This window comes from Orcinus orca, chromosome 16 (assembly GCF_937001465.1).
Source record: "Orcinus orca chromosome 16, mOrcOrc1.1, whole genome shotgun sequence".
Taxonomy (NCBI): Eukaryota; Metazoa; Chordata; class Mammalia; order Artiodactyla; family Delphinidae; genus Orcinus; species Orcinus orca.
The window spans coordinates 58,812,259-58,832,150 of NC_064574.1; the positions used below are offsets into that span (position 1 = coordinate 58,812,259).

The 19,892-nt window shown below is 53.8% G+C and overlaps 1 protein-coding gene across 1 annotated transcript in view; it reads right to left on the reverse strand.

The window, feature by feature from the left end:
• LOC101269628 (uncharacterized) overlaps positions 1 to 19,892 on the reverse strand; it is a gene marked incomplete at its 5' end in the record, with an annotated part of 266,122 nt that overhangs the window by 23,724 nt on the left and 222,506 nt on the right. Inside the window, 12 exons of the mRNA XM_049699406.1 lie at positions 215 to 379; positions 1,740 to 1,901; positions 2,527 to 2,655; positions 2,750 to 2,863; positions 4,290 to 4,430; positions 5,017 to 5,138; positions 7,364 to 7,526; positions 10,168 to 10,305; positions 13,672 to 13,753; positions 14,791 to 14,903; positions 16,328 to 16,494; positions 19,101 to 19,308. Of these exons, the coding sequence (XP_049555363.1) occupies positions 215 to 379; positions 1,740 to 1,901; positions 2,527 to 2,655; positions 2,750 to 2,863; positions 4,290 to 4,430; positions 5,017 to 5,138; positions 7,364 to 7,526; positions 10,168 to 10,305; positions 13,672 to 13,753; positions 14,791 to 14,903; positions 16,328 to 16,494; positions 19,101 to 19,308 (1,704 nt within the window). The remainder of the gene's footprint in view (positions 1 to 214; positions 380 to 1,739; positions 1,902 to 2,526; positions 2,656 to 2,749; positions 2,864 to 4,289; positions 4,431 to 5,016; positions 5,139 to 7,363; positions 7,527 to 10,167; positions 10,306 to 13,671; positions 13,754 to 14,790; positions 14,904 to 16,327; positions 16,495 to 19,100; positions 19,309 to 19,892) is intronic.

Below are 19,892 nucleotides of genomic sequence, written 5' to 3' on the forward strand. Positions count from 1 at the left end.
CAGCAGAGGAGCTGTTTAGGGCGGGGGGCCAGCCACAGGGGGTCCCACCTACAGTTAAGCTCAGGTCCCCACTAGGGTGCCAGTCTGCAGTTCTAATACTGGCCACTAGATGGCAGGGCCACCCAGGCAGTGGTGGTCCACTGGGCAGAGAGAGACAGAGGGACGTCAGAGTATCCTGCCTATGGGGTGGGCAGCCCCGACCCAGCCACCTTACCTCTAGCTCCCCGGAGAAGTCAGGCATCCGGGGCCTGCTGTGGTTGCGGAGGGTCAGGCTGAGGTGCAGGCTGTGGTCTGGGTCTGGGGCGAGACCCAGCTGGCACTTGGAGTGTAGCAGAAGCCCACCGCTGCCCAAGGTGTGCTCCCCGGAGACTGAGAGGGCCTGGAACGAAAGGGTGGGGTGTCAGTGGTCAGGGAGGTGCAGGAGCACAGCTTCCTCTCCCTATGCCCTGGTCCAGGCTACCATCCCTCATGCCAGGACTGTCACAATAGCCTATCAGGTCTCCCAGCCTCCATTCCTGCCCCAGCCCACAGCCCCTCCTCCACTTGGCAGCCAGGCTAAGTTTTAAAAAATGCAAATCAGACACTGTCCCCCCGGCTCAAAGCCTCTGCCTTCCCATTGTGCTTAGAGGAGAAGCCGGTCTCCTTGGCAGGTCCTATGGGTCTGCGTTATCTTCCTAACCTCGCCCTCTCGCTCTCTAAGGGCCACCCTGTGTTCCTCAAACACTCTAAGCATGCTCCTGCCACAGGGCCTTTGCACTGGCTGTTCCCGCTGCAGTTTGCATTCATCAGCCAGGCCCCCTGCAATCCCCTGTCCACTCTCCCTGCTTCATTCCTTCACAGCATTCACCACACCTGACTGCATATCATGCATCTTGTCTGTTTTTTCTTCTTCTACCCACTGGACTGTGAGCTTCAGGAGGGCAGGCACCTCGTCTGTCCCTTTCACCGTCCTTGCCCCTGCACCTAGAACAGAGCCTGGCAGAGGTAAGGCTTACAAATGCTTTCTGAATGGATGAACAGATTGGGGGTTGGCAAACTATGGCTCATGGGCCAAATCTGGCTCACTGCCTGTCCTTGTAGATAGATTTTTATTGGGAATGGCCATACCCATTCATTTACATGTCATCTGTGGTGGCTTTCATGACACAATGCCAGAGTTGCAACAGAGACCATATGGTCTGCAAGACTTAAAATACTTACCATCTGGCTCTTTACAGAAAACGTTTGACCCCTGGGATGTGGGGAATGGGAGGATGGAGGGATGAATGGATGGAGGGATGGGAGGGAGGATGGGAGGGTGGGTAGATGGATGGATGGATGTTTGGATGGTTGAGAAGATGGGTGGGTGGGTGGGCGGAAGGAAGGGTGGAAAGAATGCAGGAAAGACCAATCAACCAGCTAACAAACTCGGGGGAATGTTGGGGGGATAGGGGTCCCAACACCTCCCCCTAACAATAATGACGAAAGCAGCAGCTTTTGTTTATGCGTTGAGCACTCTCCCAGTGTCACATCTTAAATTTCACAATCACCCTACATGCTGGAACCAACTGCATCTTCCATCCTTCAGATGAAGCACTGGATGTTCAGAGAGGAGAGAGCCCTGCCCAGGGTCGCCCAGTGGCATGTGCAGAGCTGTGATGATGGCATCCAGCTCCCTCACTCACACCCCTGACCTGGGCGGGCACCCTCCTCTCTCCTCACCACCAGGGTCCCTGGGCCTTTCCCTGGGACAGACTCACCCTGGGCAGGTGGCAGAGCCCCAGATGCAGGGAATGGCGCAGCCAGTGGGCATAGTCAGTCTCCATGACTCCCTGGAAACTCTGCGTGGTGCAGGAGGCCGTGAGGACGCGCTCCAGTGTGGCCTCTGCACGGATCTTGTCCGGGCGGGACGGCTGGTGCCTCTGGAAGGAGAAGGCACCGTGGGATGGGGGTTCGTCCAAGAAGAGAGAGTGCCCATGGCCAGCGGCAGTCAGGAGACCCTCACAAGAGGAGGGAGATGCCAGAAATCCCACCATCAGAGCCCTGGTCAGCCCCACAGCAGCCGTTTACACTCTGAGCAGGACTTCTGTTGGGACACTGAGGGGGGCTGGGCCTAAGGAGACCCAGAAGGGGCAAGGGGACTTCCAGGGCTAGCTGTCCCTGTCTCTCCATAGCCCATCAGGAGCCCCAGGCAGGCGGTGCTGCTGGAGAGACCTTGACCCTGACACCTCTGGAAACCTGACCCCCCGACCTCCCCCCACCCCTCCCCAGAAGCCCACTGGCGTCACCAGCTCCTTCCCCGTCTGCTCCCCAAGTGCTTGCCTCATGCTGGGCGCCTTGCTTTCCTTACCTCCCAGAGCTCTCACTACACTCCAGTCAGGGAAGGATTACTGCACCCATTTCACAGATGAGAAAACCAAGGTTCACAGTGGAGAAATGAGTTGCCCGGGATCCACAGCACAACTAGCACTTACACCCAGGACCCTAGAGCCCCAGAGCCGGGCACTTCCTGAAGCAGGTGGGGACCCCCAACCCCCCAGGCCTCACCTCATACGTCAGGTTCTGCTGCACCTGGCGTCCGTCCCAGGACAGATCGAGCCACTCGCTGAACACGGCTGGGGTCTGTGTTAAGGCCCCACAGGCCCTGAGGGCGCCCAGGCCCCAGGTGTCCTGGAGCTGAAGAGGATGGAGGACGTGACTGGGGGGAGGGAGGGCAACACAGGGCTCAGAGAAAGGCCTGTGCCTGATGAGCAGGGCAGCCAGTGCCTACCTGCCCGGGGGAGGTGGCCACGCAACCATCCCAGGAGGTGCTGTGCGCCAAGGACCTGTCGGCCCAGGTGAGCTGCAAAGTCGCAGGCTGCCCTCCATTCCAGGCAAGCTGTACCTGCAAGGAGGTGGGGCCAGTGGCAGGCGGAGGAGAGAGGTGGGGAGTGGAGACGGTGCCTCCTCTTGCGGCTGTGTTCGTAAGAGCTTAGAACCACGCTCAGGCTGGGAGGCCAGAGGCGTTCAGATGGAAAACTCCTCATTCTCAACACCCAGACTCATCATTCCCAAAGACAGAATGAAATCTGAGTCCTTCACTGGGGTTCGTGGGGCTGCTGTGGACTGACTCACATCACCCCACAAGTTCATATGTTGAAGCCCTAATCCCCAATGTGACAGCATCAGGAGGTGGGGCCGTTGGGAGGTGATTAGGGTTAGATGAGGTTTGGGCGGGGGGGTCATGATGGAATGAGTGTCTTTGTAAGAAGGACCCCAGAGAGCTCTCTCCCCGACACGTAAGGACACAGTGAGATGGCTGCAGGTCAGGAAGAGAGCTCTCACCAGAACCTGACAATGCTGGCACCTTGATCTTGGACTTCTAGCCTCCAGAAGCGTGAGAAATAAATGTCTGTGGTTCAAGCCACACAGCCTGTACTGTTTTGCTATGGCAGCCCGAGCCAAGAGAGGGGCCCTGCGTGCTGCCCCTCCCCTGACCTCATCTCCCCCCTCGCCTGCCCCATCGCTTCCCTGGTCCTGGTCTTAATTGCCTCTGGCTCTCAAGCACCCAGCCCGTTCCCACCTCGGGGCCTTTTCGCTTGCTGTTCCTCCTGCCTGGACTGCGCTGTTTCTCCAGCTTGTCACAGGCAGCTCCTCCCCATCCGCGGGTCCTCAGCTGACAAACCACCTCCTCCAGGAAGCCCTCGCTGTCCACCCCATCTAAAGCAGCCCCCCTCCACACTCCAATGTTTCTCTCTCTTAGCACCCTCCTTACTTTCTTTATGGTGCTTACCACAACTCTTAATTTCTTTATTCATTCATCTGCTTGAGTTTTGGTCTTTTTGCCTGTTTTGCCTGGCACACACTGGCCTACTGTCTTCCATTTCACAGAAGGAAAAAACTGAGGCTTAGGGAGGTGCTGTGAGCTGCCCAAGGCCTCCCAGTCAGATGCAGAGTCCAGCTGCCCTGCTCAAACCCCTGCAGTGACTGACTGAACAAACGGACACTTCAGTGATGACCTGGACATGCTTGTAACTGTTTCTCCCACTAAAATGTGAGCTTTATCAATGCAGGGACTGTGTCTGCACCTCAACACTGCCTGGCACACAGTAGGTGCTTAATAAGGTACCGATGAAGGAATGAAGGAAGGTCCCTTTGGGGTTCCAAGCTTCAGGAATCTGTGATTCCAGAGATGTCCTTGTCTCTGATGAACAAATGGGATCCTTCTCCCCCACATGTGGTCCCAGATGCCCCACCCGTGGGCTCAGCCACGCAGCTCACCAACCCCCAAGACCCCTACACCCAGGGCCCCTCAGATGCTCCCTGCTCACCTGCCGGCTCTGCCTGCCACCCCTGCTCTCAGCAAGGCCACTGGCCTCGGCCCGCCACCAGGAGAGGCTGAAGGGGTGAGCCAGGGCCAGGTGGGTGGCCAGCTCGCCCTTTCCCAGACGAAGGGAGGAGGACAGCACCACCTGGGGAGGGGACAGGCTGAGGGGGAGGGCTCCCCCAGAGAGGACAACCCCCTCCCCACCACCCAGTGCAGGCAACCTTCTTCATCAAGGTCATGGGAGTGAGGGCTGCTGGCCCAGCACTGTGGGAGGCCCTCCAAGAGCTTCAGCCCATTTTGCAGAGGAGTAAGTTGAGGCACGGAGAGAAGCAGATGGGGACAAGCATATGACAAAGATGGGACTGGGAGTGACACATTGTGGTGGCTGGAGGCATTTCATGGGTTCAAATGCCAGCCCTGGCTTCCAGTAGCTCCGTGACTCTGGGCAAGACCTCATGCGTCTCTGAGCTTCAATTTCATCTTCTAGAAATGGGGCTGATGTACCTGGCACACAAGAGGCCTGCAGTATGCGTCAGCCACTGGTCTTCCTGTCCCAGGTGGTGCTGGGACCCAGGTTTCCTCCTCCCACCCAGTGCCCTTCCGATGGTCCCTTGGGGACTGGGGCCCAGCCCTGTTGGCCCTGTAAGGCTCCTCGGCAGGGCAGGGTCCCAAGTGCCCCACTCAGGCCACAGGGTGGGCTTCCCAGGTACCCTTCCAGCCCTGACGCCTACCTGGTTTTTGCCATCCCAGCCCACGACCAGGTCATCCTGGTGGCTGCGTCGCGAATGCTCAGAGGCAAGGCGGAGGCTGCAGTGCCGAGGCAGGGGGAGCGGCAGCGGGTGGGTGAGCTCCACTGGAGGCAGGGACACGGGGAGGGGCGGGAACATGAGCTGAGGACATCGGCTCGAGGCCGAGAGGGTATAGGGGGCCACTTTGGGGCCACACGCTCAGGTAATCTGCACAAAATTCAGAAGCTACACCCTCACTTGGTCCCCATACCACTCAGTATAGTCCCTCAGTGTCCCCGTGAGAACCCCAAATCTCTACTCCTGCAACGAGGCTTTGTACCTCCTCCATCAAGAGGTGGAATTTGTTTCCCTGGCCCTTGAACCTGGGTTGGCCTTGTGATTTGCTTGTAGAATTTGGTGAAGTTGACACTGGCAAACCCAGCCTAGGCCTAAAGCGTCCTCAGCTCCCACTGGCTCTCTGGGATCCCTGCCCAGCCACTGTGAGAACAAACCCAGGCTGGCCTGCTGGACGGTGAAACCACACAGAGGAGAACCTGAATGTTTCGGTCGAGGCTGTCCCAGACCAGCTGACAGGCAGCCAGCCCCCGAACACGTTAGAAAGCCCAGCAAAGATCAGCAGCACCACCTACCAAACTTGGGGCTGACTTTGATGCGTAAGTAAGACCAGAAGAGCTGCCCAGCTGACCCACAGGCCCATGAGCAGTGATAAATACTTATTACTATAAGTCACTGAGTTTGGGGTCATTTGTTACACAGCAATAGCTGACTGATACAGTCAGCTGACTGTACAGCTGTACAGCTGTACTGTACAGCTGACTGATACACCTACCTGGCCACACTCACCTGCCCTATGATCTCATTCCACCTTGGGGTGTGACACAGGTGGTACCGTCATAGCTGAGGCCTCACAGCAGACAGTCTCCTTGCCCTAGATTTTCTTCCTTCATCCCTTAAGGCTGAGTCCAGCTGCCCTGACCTCCTGTACCACTTGATCCCATCCTGTGAGGCCACCAACTGGTCCTGCCTTCCTAGACCCCCAGAGCAGGAGTCCACCAAGACCCCATTGCAGACAACAGCCACCATGCTGCCCTCTGAGCCCTCTGGAAGGGGTGCTGCCTGTCCCCACACAGACTCTGGGGAGCTGTGCCCAGAGACGGTGGCACCAGCTGGTTCTCAAGGCATCATCTGGCCACCAGTCCAGGGAGCACTGACCACATTTGCATGCCACATGCAGAGCCACACCCCTCATTCCCTCCACCCCTGACCTGCTGGCTCCTATGCTCTGTGAGCACCTGGCAGGGTCCACGGACTGCTCCGCCCACCCACGGGCCCCCGAGCACGCACACGCTCACACATGCACACGAGGGCATCACACATGCACACAAGGGCACACACACACTGCCCTGGCATGCTGAGGGTCTTCTCATTTCCTCTGCCTTGCAGGGCACATGTGTGGCAACCGTGATCATGGGGAACTCCACTGGGCCATTCAGCAAGCCGTCCCCCGGGGCCAGGGTCTGCACCGTGTCTCCCGCCTGGCAGGCCAGCAGGTCGGGCTCTGCTCTGTGTAAGGGGCTCCTCAAAGACTAACTGACAGTCTGTGTGCACAGACCCTTGGGGACAGGGTTGTTTCCTGGAGGGCCGCAGGGGTCACGGGTGCCACCATTGGGGCTGCACTCACCTCCCCTGCCAACCTTCAGTCTGTCGGCCTCCGCTCTGAAGCCTCTCGGGGATGCTCAGAGTTGGCACACCTTCCACGCCCTGGCCCTACCCTCCTGTCTTAACACACTCAGGTAAAACCCCGACTCCTTGTCCGGGCCTGGGATCCTGTGTGACCTGGCTCCCCTGACCTCTCCCACCTCATCTCCCCCCCTGCTCCTCCCTTCAGTCCACTCCAGCCACACTGGCCTTGCTGCTGTTGCTCCAGCCACAAAGCTTGTTCCCACCCCAGGGCCTTTGCACCTGCTGTTCCTTCTGCCTGCAATGATCTCCCCAGAGCTTCACCTTCTTGTCACTCGGGGCTCAGCTTAAACATCACCTCCTGAGACAGCCCTTCCCCGACCACCCCACCTGGAGGAGCTCCAGGCCCCCAAAGCAAGCCCTGCTTGTTTTCTCAGCCCTTCTCTCTAGGAGACACCCTGACGTTATCTTGTTCAGTATGTGTCCCTGCTCACAGCCTGCCTCCCTGAAGGCGGGGACCTGGGCCATCTTATTTCCCAGTGGATCCCCAGCACCTGGAACAGCACCTGGGATAAGCAGGTGCTCAATGATGGTGCTCTGAGTGACTGGGTGAATGGGCCACCCCTGCTGCAGCCGCTGGGAGACTCACCCTGCAGGCTGAGGGTCCTGGTGGGCTTGAGGAAGGGCCCGGAGAGGCTCCCGTTGATGGCCATCTCCTGGCCGTCCCACAGCACCATGTGGTGCAGAACACGGGTGCCACGGGCTCGCTCGTATGAGGTCTGCAGGACCAGCTCCCCAGGAAGGGTGTGGAGCTGGAAGAGAAAGATGGAGCTGGGTCACAGGGGAACCCGGCCCATGTTCCCGCTGAGGGTAGGAAAGGAGAGAAGCTTTCAGAAGAGGAAACACAAGAAACAAAGTTCTGACAGTTTACTGGGCTGGGCAGATAATGTAAGGGAGGGGAGTGAGGGGGTGCAAGGGGTGTGACATAGGAGACTGACGCCCCCTGTAAAGAGGACAGCCGCCTCTCAGCTCCACTTCCAAGCTGTGTGGCCTTGGGCCAGTTTCCCAAACTCTCTGGGCCTCATTTCCTTGTGTATAAAATGGGGTAAGAATAACAGTGCCAACTTCAGTGATATAATGGGTGTGATGTGCTCAGCCCAGGGCTGGACCCATGGACAATGCCATGTGGGGCTGCTGCAGTTGGTAGTAGGATTTCTCAAACATTTAGTGAGCACGTATTATGTCCTTGACCCAGTGCTGGGGTTTGGGGTACAAAGATAACCAAGACTGGCCCTGGCCCTTCAGGGCCTCCAGGCTGGTGGGGAGACAGTCACAGAGACAGAAAATGGTGGGACAAGGTGACAAAAGTAGCCACGAAAGATATTAGAGGGACAAAGGAACACAAAGAAAATAAGTGGACAAAGCAGGGAAGGGCATTCTAGGCAGAAGGAACAGCCTGTGCAAAGGCTCAGCAAGGAGCACTCTCCCTGCTGGTGGGTGCCACAGGTGGAGGGTGGAGGGGACTTTTGGTGGGACGAGGGAAACTGACTCTTAAATGTCTCTAAAGCCCATCACTACTGCCCCCACCTCGGTCCAAGACATCATCATTCTGGCCCTGCTCACTGGCTTCTTCACTGTTGTCTCTGCTGTCCCTTGTAGGTCCCTCCCCACACAGCAGCCAGAGGAATCTGAAAGCACCCCTTGGATAGTGTCCTCAAAAGGCGTCCAATTTCAGAGAGAATCAAATCCAAACTCCTCCCCGTGGCCTGACATGCCCTGCATGATTGGATTCCCACTACTGCCCACCATTTCCCCCTCACTTACTCTGCTCCAGCCCAGTGGCCATTCCTCAAATATGCCAAATTCATTCCTGCCCAGGCCCTTTGCACGTCTTGTTCCCTCTGCCTGGAATGCTCTTTCACTAGATTTTCTTTTTTCTTTTCTTCTTTTTTTTAACATCTTTATTGGAGTATAATTGCTTTACAATGGTGTGTTAGTTTCTGCTGTATAACAAAGTGAATCAGCTATATGCATACATATATCCCCATATCCCCTCCCTCTTGCTTCTCCCTCCCTCCCTCCCTCTCCCACCCCTCTAGGTGATCACAAAGCACCGAGCTGATCTCCCTGTGCTATGTGGCTGCTTCCCACTGGCTATCTATTTTACATTTGGTAGTGTATATATGTCAATGCTACTCTCTCACTTCGTCCCAGCTTCCCCCCGTCTCACTTCCCCCTCCCAGTGTCCTCAAGTCTATTCTCTACATCTGCGTCTTTATTCCTGTCCTGCCACTAGGTTCATCAGTACCATTTTTTTTAGATTCCATATATATGTGTTAGCATATGGTATTTGTTTTCCTCTTTCTGACTTACTTCACTCTGTATGACAGACTCTAGGTCCATCTACCTCACTACAAATAACTCAGTTTCTTTTTATGGCTGAGTAATATTCCATTGTATATACGTGCCACATCTTCTTTATCCATTCATCTGTCAATGGACACTTAGGTTGCTTCCATGTCCTGGCTATTGTAAATAGAGCTGCAATGAACACTGTGGTACATGACTCTTTTTGAATGATGGTTTTCTCAGGGCATATGCCCAGTAGTGGGATTGCTGGGTCGTATGGTAGTTCTATTTTTAATTTTTTAAGGAACCTCCATACTGTTCTCCATAGTGGCTGTATCAATTTACATTCCCACCAACAGTGCAAGAGGGTTCCCTTTTCTCCACACCCTCTCCAGCATTTATTGCTTGTAGATTTTTTGGTGATGGCCATTCTGACTGGTGTGAGGTGATACCTCACTGTGGTTTTGATTTGCTTTTCTCAAGTGATTAGTGATGCTGAGCACCCTTTCATGTGTTTGTTGACCGTCTGTGTATCTTCTTTCCACCAGATTTTCAAATGGCTGATATTTGCTTGTCATCTCCAGCCAGCTCAAATGTCATCTCCTTAGTGGGGCCTTTCCTGGCCACCTAAATAGCTCCCCAGTAATTCCCACTCATATCACCCCATTTTGTTTTATCTATAGTATGTATCATCATCTGGTATATTTTCTTATTTGATTTTTTTGTTGGTCAATCTCCCCACTAGACTGTACACTTGATGAGAGGAAGGACTCATCAATCCTGTTCTAAGCAACATCCCCAGTTTCTGGAATAGTGTCTGATCTGGTACCTAGTAGACGCTCAATAAATAATGTGGAAGGAAGGAAGGAAAGAAGGAAGGAAGGAAGGAAGGAAGGAAGGGAGGGAGGGAGGGAGGGGAGGGAAGGAGGGAGGATGGATGGATACAGAGGCCAGCTGAGAATCCACTCCAGCAAATTTTGCCCATATCACAGCTCTGCCTGCATTGGATCCTCCCAGGAACCAGGACAATTTCTCTTTTCTCAAAGGGCTGCCCCAGGAGCCTCCCAGCCTGCCCTAGCCCTGGCTGTAGCCTCCTCCACGCACCTGGGGGAAGGTCTGTTCCAGCGTGATGATGTTGGTGAGACTGTTCTTAGCAGCCACCAGCCTGGAGCCAACGTGGAAACGATGCTCCTCCACCATCAAGGCAAATGTGCTCTCGGCTCCACCCTCAGAGTATCGTAGCTGGGCCAGAAGAAAAGCAAGTCAGATCTCCTCATCCAAGTCTCTGACGGAACACTGAGGAAGATGCTGGCTCCACACTAAGCAAGCTCGGCCTCCCAAAGCCCCGGGCCCGAAAGACGCACAGCTCCCTGGATGGGACAAACTCTGATGACACGAGGGTCCTGAAGCTCAGTTTAGACCACCAGGTGTGGCCATGACAACAATCTCCCTGTGCCCTTCATGCTGTTAACACTGACTTGTAGATAGCTACCAGCCTGGGGCGGGCAGGCAAGAATTCTAGTTGTATTACCATTGTGAACAGCAGGGGGCAGTCTACTGCAGAGGACAACACACAAGCATTGCATTAAACAGACCAGGGCCCCAATTCGGGCTCTAGCAGGTATGGGATGAATGACCTCTAGCTAGTTCCATAACCACCTTCACTTTCTTATCAGATAAATTGGGATAATGATACCTACTTTATTAATGGGTTGATATGAAAACTATATGAAATAATGTGCTAACTTCCAGGCTGGCTGAATAGCAGAATCACTTAGGGCACCTGCCGAAAATATAGATTCTGGGCCCCCACCCAAGACCTATAAAAACAGAGCCTCTGGAAACTGGGTCAAGAACTGGTATTCTTAAGAGCTCTCCAGAAGCATCATTAATTTAGTGATGCCCCTGTCAAAAACGTTCAACCTGAATCATGTCTCACACAAACAATCTGACAAATTCAAATGGGGGATTTTTGCAAAACAACTGCCTGAACACTGCAAAATCATCAATGCAGGAGTTCTTTTGAAAACTTAACTATAGCGTATTTACAATATTGTGTTAGTTTCAGGTATACAGCTTCCGATTCTTTTCCATTATAGGTTATTACAAGATACTGAATACAGTTCCCTGTGCTACACAGTAAATCCTTGTTGTGCCATGCAGGAGTTCTTCTTTAATGTGGCTAATGACAATGAAATGCTTAGGGGCAAGTATATCAATATCAGCAACTTACTTTGAAATGCATCAAAAATTAAGAAGGATGGAGAACTATGTGATAAAGTAGAGCAAAATATGAATGAAAAAAACCTAGGTGATGGGTATGTGGGTGTTCACTATAAAATTGTTTTAATTTTTCAGTGTCTGAAAAGTGTAATAATAAAATGTAGGCAGTGGGAAGAGAACTTCTAGATCAGGGGTCAGTCTTTGGGCCAAATTTGGCCCACTGCCTCATTTTGTAAATAAAGTTTTATTGGAACACGACCATGCCCATTTATTTACATACTGTCTGTCGCTGCTCTTTTGTTACAATGGTAGTAGTTGCGACAGAGAGGGTATTGGGTGTAAAGGCTAAAATGTTTATTATCTGGCCCTTTACAGTAAAAGTTTGCAGACCTCTGTTCTAGATGAAGAAACTAAAGAGATTTCGGATTAAGAAACTGAATTTCTAGATTAAGAAACTGAATACCCTGGATGATCCTGATCTGCATTCTGGATTTAAAACAAACAAAACAAAACCGCTCGAAAGAACATTATTGCAGAAGAATGCGACAACTGGGAAATTTTATGATGAACCATATATTCGATAATGGTATTATGTCACATGTTAAATTTCCTGAATTTTGTAATTCTGTTGTGTTACACAAGAAAATACCCTTGTTATAGGAAATACTCGCTGCAGTATTTAGGAGTAAAGAGATGCCTTCAGAAACAACTCAATATTAACTCACAATAATACAGAAAATACGTGTATGAATATACAAATGTATATAACATATGTAAGTATAAATAGAAAGACGTGATAAGATATTAACACTTGGTGATATAAGATAAATACCAGGGATGTATGTACAACAGGATGACTACAGTTAACCCTGTTGGACGGTATATTTGAAAGTGGTTAAGAGAAGAGAAAGGTACAAATGAACCAATTTACAAAACAGAAACAGATGCAGAAAACAAACTTATGATTACCAAGGAGGAAAGGGGGGGAGGGATAAATTGGGAGATTGGGATTGATATATACACATATATAAAATAGATAACTAATAAGGACCTACTGTAGAGCACAGGGAACTCTACTCAATGCTCCGTAATGACCTACATGGGAACAGAATCTAAAAAAGAGTGGCTATATGTATACGTACAACTGAATCACTTTGCTGTACAGCCGAAAGTAACACAGCATTGTAAATCAACTATACTCCAATAAAAATTAATTTAAAAAAAAGAGAGAGGAGATTCTAAGAGTTCTTATCACAAGGAAATAATTTTTTTTCCTTTTCTTTTTCTGTATCTCTATGAGATGATGGATGTTGACTAAACTTACTGTAGTTATTTCACAATAGATGTAAGTCAGATCAGTATGCTGTACATGTTAAAGTTATACAGAGCTGTATGTCAATTACATCTCAATAAAACTGGGGAAAAAACCGATTGGTAAATGTCCACTGTCCTACAATAACTTTTCTATAGGTTGGAAATTATTCAAAATAAAGATTAGGGGAAAACTAAGAGGTTCCCCAAATGATGGTGCAGTGAAATCTGGGGAGCACTGAGATTCTGTGTGATGTGTGGGTACAGGGCCTGGCACACAGTAGGTGCTCTATAAACAAAGGCAGCCTGGCCCAGGGCAGGGAGGGCTTTTAACAAAACTGGGTGGCTGGTGGGATAATGAAGTGACCAGCTGGTGATTGTAATCACTCACTCATTTACACATCCTGTCATTCATTCATTCTTTCTTTCTTTCTTTCATTCATTCACTACACACACCTACTATGTACTGGGCCCTGTGCCAGGTGCTGGGCACACCCTCCAGGATCTCCTGATCTGGGGAAGAGGGGCAGACAGAAATAAACAATGGCAGCAGCACGGAGGGAGGGGGAATCATGGGTCTCATGGGTCCTCCTGTCTTCCCCCAGGACCTCCAGATGCTACACACAGGGCAGATGCATGAGTGCGGGAGATGCTGGGGGTTCCAGGTAAAAATGGGATTTGTGGACACAGGGCACGAAGACACGCAAAGACCCGTGGGAAGGCAGACGGGACACCTGGGAGGTGATGCTGGCTCAGCTCATCTGAGGCCGTGTCATCTGATCCAGCGACCGGGAGCGTGCCAGGCCGGGTGAGGCGGCACCAGGCACCAGGCGGGCAGAGCCTCCCCTGGCTCCTAAGGGTCTCGTGGGCCTGGTTGGGGGCCGCAGGGGCTATAGCCCAGGAATGTAAACCTGGGCCTGTTTGGGAAAGCTGGAGCCAGGGGTTTCCGAGCGTTGCCCACGGGGGCCTGTGCAGCCGGCAGACAGATGTGGATGTGTTAACACTCTCCACACCCGCCTCGGGCAGGGCACCTGGAACCAGTTAGGAGCTCGGGGGAGGCGGGGACACAGTTACCTTGGTTGAGGCTGAGGCTCTGCTGGGGCAGCAGCCTAGGAGGATGGGGAGGTGATGCCGGCCTGAGAGCCGCAGCTCTTTGCTGGAAAGAAAGAGGATGTGAGAGGCCTGGCTTGAGCGCACCCTGTCCAGGGCCTCCAGGGCCGGGTCAGGACCAAGCCAACCTCCCCAGCAGAGGGGTGGAGACTCAGGAACCCAGCAGCAGAAGAGCCGATAAAGGGCTATTCACACGCCCCGAGGCCTGAGGGCCATGGGTTGTAATGGTCGGGGCTGCAGCCTGCCCCCAGGCGACCTGAGTTTGAATCCCAGCTTGGCCTTTGCCTGGTCCTGGGCAGGGACATTGGGCAAGTCCCTCAGTTTCCCCTTCAGCACAGGGGCTGGGTGGTACCGGGAGGCACGTCTTCTGGAGGCCCACCGACGGGCCCCCTCGGGCTTGGCCAGTGGAGCCTCAGCAGAGTGGACGGTGGGATTTAAACCCAGGCTCCCTCCCAGCACCCCTTCCTTGCCTCTTCAGGCTGGGGTGCTCATGTCTCCCCACTGCTGCCAGCCCTGGGGACTGTCCTGGCCCGGTGGTGCCTCTACACCAGGGTGTCTCACCCTCAGCGCAGCTGACACCTTGGGCCACACGATTCACTGTCGTGGGCTGACCTGTGCGTTACAGGGGTCTGGCAGCACCTCTGGCCCCCGCCCACTAGGAGCCAGTAGCATCCCATGCCGAGTCGTAACAACCAGACATTTCCCCAGACATTGCCAGACACTCCTGGGTGGGCACACTCGTCCCCAGGTGAGAACCACTGGCCACCTGATTTCATCTGACTGTAAGACCCCCGACCCCGGCACCCAGCAGGTCCCTGGATTGAAGAGCCGTAATAGTTACTAATATGTACTCGAGGCCTGGGATGCATTTAGTTTGTGAGACCAAGAACTCCTCATCCATGTCCTGCCCCCAGAGGTCAAAGATATTTTATCAGCTGTGTGACCTTGGGTAAGTCACTTGGCCTCTCTGAGCCTCCCTTGTCACACCTGTGCAGTGGGGCTGTAGGTCAGGAGTGCTCAGCTGTGGTCTCCCTCACTCATTCCTCTCCTCTCAGGGCCCCCAGAGTGTAGAGAACCCCTCACCTGAGCGCCCGGTTCTGGCCACGGATGTTGAAGACCAGGCAGGCTTGAGAATCACAGGTCAGCTGCAGGGAAGAACTCATCTCCTCCTCTGTCCAGAGCTCCCAGAACATGAGCTGAAGAGGGATCGGGGGGAAGGCTGTGAGGTGTGGGGAGGGTAGGGGCCTGAGGACCCTCACAGGCCAGGCCATGCTCCACAGCCCCAGCATGTCCCTGTCCCCCCCAGCCCGGCGTGGCAGACGCCTATCAGGCCTGGCCCCATCTAACAACCTCTTGGACGGTGAGGACCCTTGGGCAGGGCCTGGACTGGCTCCCTCACTGCAGCCCAGGTTGCCTACTGTGGGCCCCCAGTGCAGACCTGCGCCCCTGACGTCGGCAAAGAATGACCTCCCCACGGGTCTCCCATCACCCGGTCCTGAGGCCAGGAAAAGGGGATTCAGATGAAGTCAGGGGAGAAGGGAGCTCGGGCTGCTCCGTTGTGGGTTACAGTGACACAGACCCTCTGCGTAAACAGTGACATCCTGGCCCTCCAGGACTCCTCCCACGGCAGAGTGCAGTGAGGGGCAGGGGGATTGCTGGATAGTCCAAAACAGGAGGTTGGAAAAGAGGCTTTGATGCGTGCGCTCTGTGACTCGTGGGGGAGTGGGAGGGCCCAGCCAAGCAAGGCGAGTTCACACCAAACGACAGTGGCTGGAACATGGCCCCATGCAGTGGGGCCACAGCACGTTTCGTTTTCAGGGGTTGTTGGCGGGGAGCATCTCATGGAAGGGCCCCGTACCAAGCCTGAGTCCCTATTTTGATGTCTACTTGTTTTGTGACCTTGGGCAGGTCACCTAGGCGCTCATGTGTGACCCAGAGATGATGATGATGATGATTAGTTACCACCATCAGCATCACCACCAGAGCAGCAAAAGCTTCTAAAGCATCTGCTTCAGCCACACGCCGTCCCAGGTGCATTCCTGGTATTCCTCGCTCCATCCTCACAACCCCCACATTATCGATACAATTATCCCCATTTCACAGATGAGGAGATGGAGGGCACAGAGAGGTTAAGGAATTTGCCCAAGGTCACACAGCCAGCAAAAGGCAGAGCTGGGACTGACCTCCGGAGACGGCATTCCGTAACAACTGTGCCGCTCTGCCTCTCGCTGGGGTGTCAGGTGATGAGTCAATGCATATACCCTTAGAATGGTGCTGAGCACGCAGTAGGTGCTCTACAAATGGAAGCTGAGCTTTGATTTTGATTAAAAAGTGGAAGGGCGGAAAGGACACAGCATCAGGAACTGGAACACAGAGATGCAGGGGGCCAGTCCACACCAGCCCCACAGCTGGGAATACAGAGGTCACTCAGTAGACACTGGTTACAATTATTACTATTATTAATAAAGCCTTTACAAACTGTAAAGTGCTAGAGAGACACAAGGCAAGAGCATCCTGGTCAATCGTGCACACAGTGGTCCTCTGCTCCCGGGAACAGGATGGGAGTTGACAGAATTAGGAGGGAGCCTGCCCCTGCCCAGGCTGGCCACCCACTCCTCACCTGGCTGGCGAAGGGCAGGCCCAGCCTCCGGAGAGCGGGCGCCGTGTGGCTGACATTCACCACCAGCTCCAGAGGGCCGTTCACCGGCCAGGCCACCAGGGCTGCCACGTCCACGCTGATCCCACCATCCCCACTTTGGAGGACCACATGGGCCTGGGTCTGGGTCTCTAAAGGCAGAGAATGGCAAAGGCTGCTAGAGACTGGGGTTCACCTCCCTTCCCAGTTTAGGGTCGCACCCTGAGGATACCAGTGGGACTGACCCTGGGCAAGTGTTTCACCTCTCTGAGTCCCAGTAACATCATCTGTCATGAGGCGTCCCCCAATCTAGGCCTGGCCAGTTCCTTCTCTCATTGGAGTCGCTGCTGATAGGACAACTCCTCCGAGAAGCCCCCCATGACTGCCCATCTAAAGTACCTCCCAGCACTTCCTGCTCCCTCCCTGCCAGAAGGTCAGCTCCATGATGGGAGGGCCTTTAGCCTGTTTCATTCCCTGCTATAACCCCAGCACTTAGCACAGCTCCAGCCAGACACATCATAGGTGTCCGGTACTTGTTGAGGGAATGAACAAACCAATGATGCGTCTCTTCAGGGTCAATCAAATATCAAATCAATATCAAATAATACTGACCTGCAGCTTGCCTGGCCCAGGCTGGAGGGTCTCTGTCCCCTCCCACCCCACAGGGGCATCTCTTCCAGTCCCCTGCCTCCCGCTGGGCTGCCCCTCATCTTCGCAGCAGGTAAAAACTCTCCAGAAAAGGAGAGTCCAGGATCTGGCCCAGCCCCGTCACCTGCCACTTGGGCCTAGCAGGGTGGGTGGCCCTCTCTGGCAGACACAGACGAGCCTGGCAGCTCTGAGCCTCAGTCTCCTCACCTATAAAGTGGGCACAGCCCGCCCACCTCGAGGGACATTGCCAAGATCAACTGAGATTCCACATCTGCGAACACCTGTGCATGGGGCACATAGCAGGTCTCAGGAAGGGGTCGTTTCCTTCCTTCATCAGGCAATGTTCAACCACGTGCACCTACTATGGGGGGGGCATGAGGAACGAGGGGACACACAGTGAAGGGGACCAAGTCCTCTTGCCCGGGGAGGTTCCAGATTGTGGGAAGTCACCAAGAATGCTGATGCCAGGCAGAAAACGCCCCCCGAGGGACTGGGACGGCAGTGGGTGGGGGGTGAGAGGTCACCCTGGCTGGAGGCCAGCACACCAGGCCTCCTGGCCCCGGGCAACTGGAGTGTGGAAATTATCCCTGGGACGACTGTCCTATTACTTTCCTCCCACACCCCCTACAAACCCTTCCTCAGAGCAGTCTGTGAGGTCAGCGCACACCGAGACAGTCGCCTGTCTGACCCAGACCCCCGCTTACACCACAGGATGCTGAGAGCCGAGGATGGAAGAGTTTGAGACCAGAAGAAGATGACCCAAGGGACTCTGGGACACACAGGGATCCTGATCTCCACAGTCTACACAGGGGTCAGAGGGTGGCTCTGGAGTCATGCCACCTGGATTCATCATTAACCAGCTGTGTGGCCCGGAACAAGTGACTCAACCTCTCTGTACTTCTGTTCCTCCCTTGCAGAATGGGGATGGTGTTACTAACCCCTCTCTCATATGTTCACACATTCACTCAACAGATGATTAATTGAACACCTACTATCTGTCACTCTGCAAACAAACATCATCCCCGTCCTCGTGGAGTGTACATTCTAGTGTGGGGTGAGTGGAAGACAGGCAATGAGAAATAAAGATATTTAAAAAGTAAGTTACACGGTATGTTAGAATGACAAAGCCAGGGAGAGGGATGGGGAGAGCTGGAGAGAGGTGGGGGTGCAAATAAATAGGGGGAGCAGGCAAGGCTTCACTGAGGAGACGACATTTGAGAAATACCCAAAGGAGGTGAGAGAGTGACTGTGGGGAAGAGCATTCCGGGCAGAGGGAATAGCCTGTACAAAGGTCCTGAGGCAGGAGCAAGCCTCATGCGTTGGAGGAATATCAAGGAGTGGAATGAGCAGGGGCCAGGAGAGAGGTCAGAGGTTAGGGTGTGGCTCCTGAGGGCCCGAAGGCCCCACTGGGGGCTTCAACTTTCCCTTGGTGTGCATGGGATGGCTGAGCAGATTCCCTCAGCTCCTGTGTATTGAGGACTTGCCTGGTATGTATGCAGTAAGCATTCAATCAATGGTGGCTCTTATCACTGTCATCTTCCCTTCCTCCTCCAATATGGGTTAAACTGTTTCCCCCTAAAGATTATGTTGAAGTCCTCAGTCCCTGACCTGTGAATGCGGCCTTATTGGGAAATAGGGTCTCTGAAGCGGTAACCAAGCCAAGATGAGGCGCTAGATTAGGACGGGCCCTCGTCCGATGACTGGCATCCTCATAAAAAGAAGAGAAGAGGCAGAGACACAGGGGCAGAGATTGCAGTGATGCGGCCACAAGCCCAGGAGCCCCTGGGGCCACCAGGAGCTAGAAGAGGCAAGGAAGGATTTTCCCCTGAAGACTTTGGAAGGAGCATGGCCCTGACAACACCTGATTTCTGACTTCCGGCCTCCAGAACGGCGGGAGAATAAACTTCTGTTGTTTTAAGCCGCCCAGTTTATGGTACGCTGCTTTGGCGGCCCTGGGAAGTGAATAGACGCTCCCTTAGGAGTGAGGATCCAAGGCCAAGGGTGTCCTGGTTAGTCCTGGAGCTCAGGGTCAACTGGGCCTTAGGCTGGCGGGCAGTCCCCACATGGGGGAAGCCAGCTCTCATCCATGGGCAGTGCCTGGCGGCCTTACCGCGTGTCTGCAGCTCGGCGCTGATGCGGGCCTCTGCTGGGAACCCCGCCTGCCATAGGGCCTGGCTGTCGTGCTCACTCCAGCCAGAAAGCTCCAGGCGCCCATCGCGGTGATGGCAGCTCACGGAGTAGTTCAGAGACGTGGTCCCCGCCGAGACGCGTCCCGAATTCTCAAAGCCAGAGTCACTGTCGTGAACGTCCACGGAGACCTGGAATGACACCCAGGAGATGCTGGACCACCCTGCACAGAAAGCGTCAGCCCAGCCCAGCTGGCACCAGCTCCCACAAACCCTGGGGTTTTGTACCACCCATGCCGCTGGGATGGGAAGAACCGGGACCCCTTCAAGGAAGAAGGTTGGAGGTTACACGTGGCTAACTACACGTGTGCTGTTTTGCTGGTGGCGAGGGGCTCTGCCTGCTAAGGAGTGACTGCTACCAGGTACAGGGTTCCTATCTGGGGCGATGAAAACGTTCTGAATTAGAGAGTAGTCGCACAAATTTATGAATGTACTAAGTGCCCCTAAATTGTACACTTTAAAATAGTTCAAATGGTCAATACATATTTTGCCACAATAAAAAAGTTAACAATAAAATTTTTTCAAATTTTTTCAAAAAGTTAAAAATACACACCTTGGCCCTCAAAGGCCTTTGAGTTCGCAACCTCCCCACCATGTGTACGTAAGTTAATCCCTGGAGCCACGACAGCACGGCAGCCATCACTGGCCGAACACGCAGTGCGTGGCAACAGGTGGCGAGGCCCCTCCCTGCTTTATGTCACCCACTCTATAAAGTG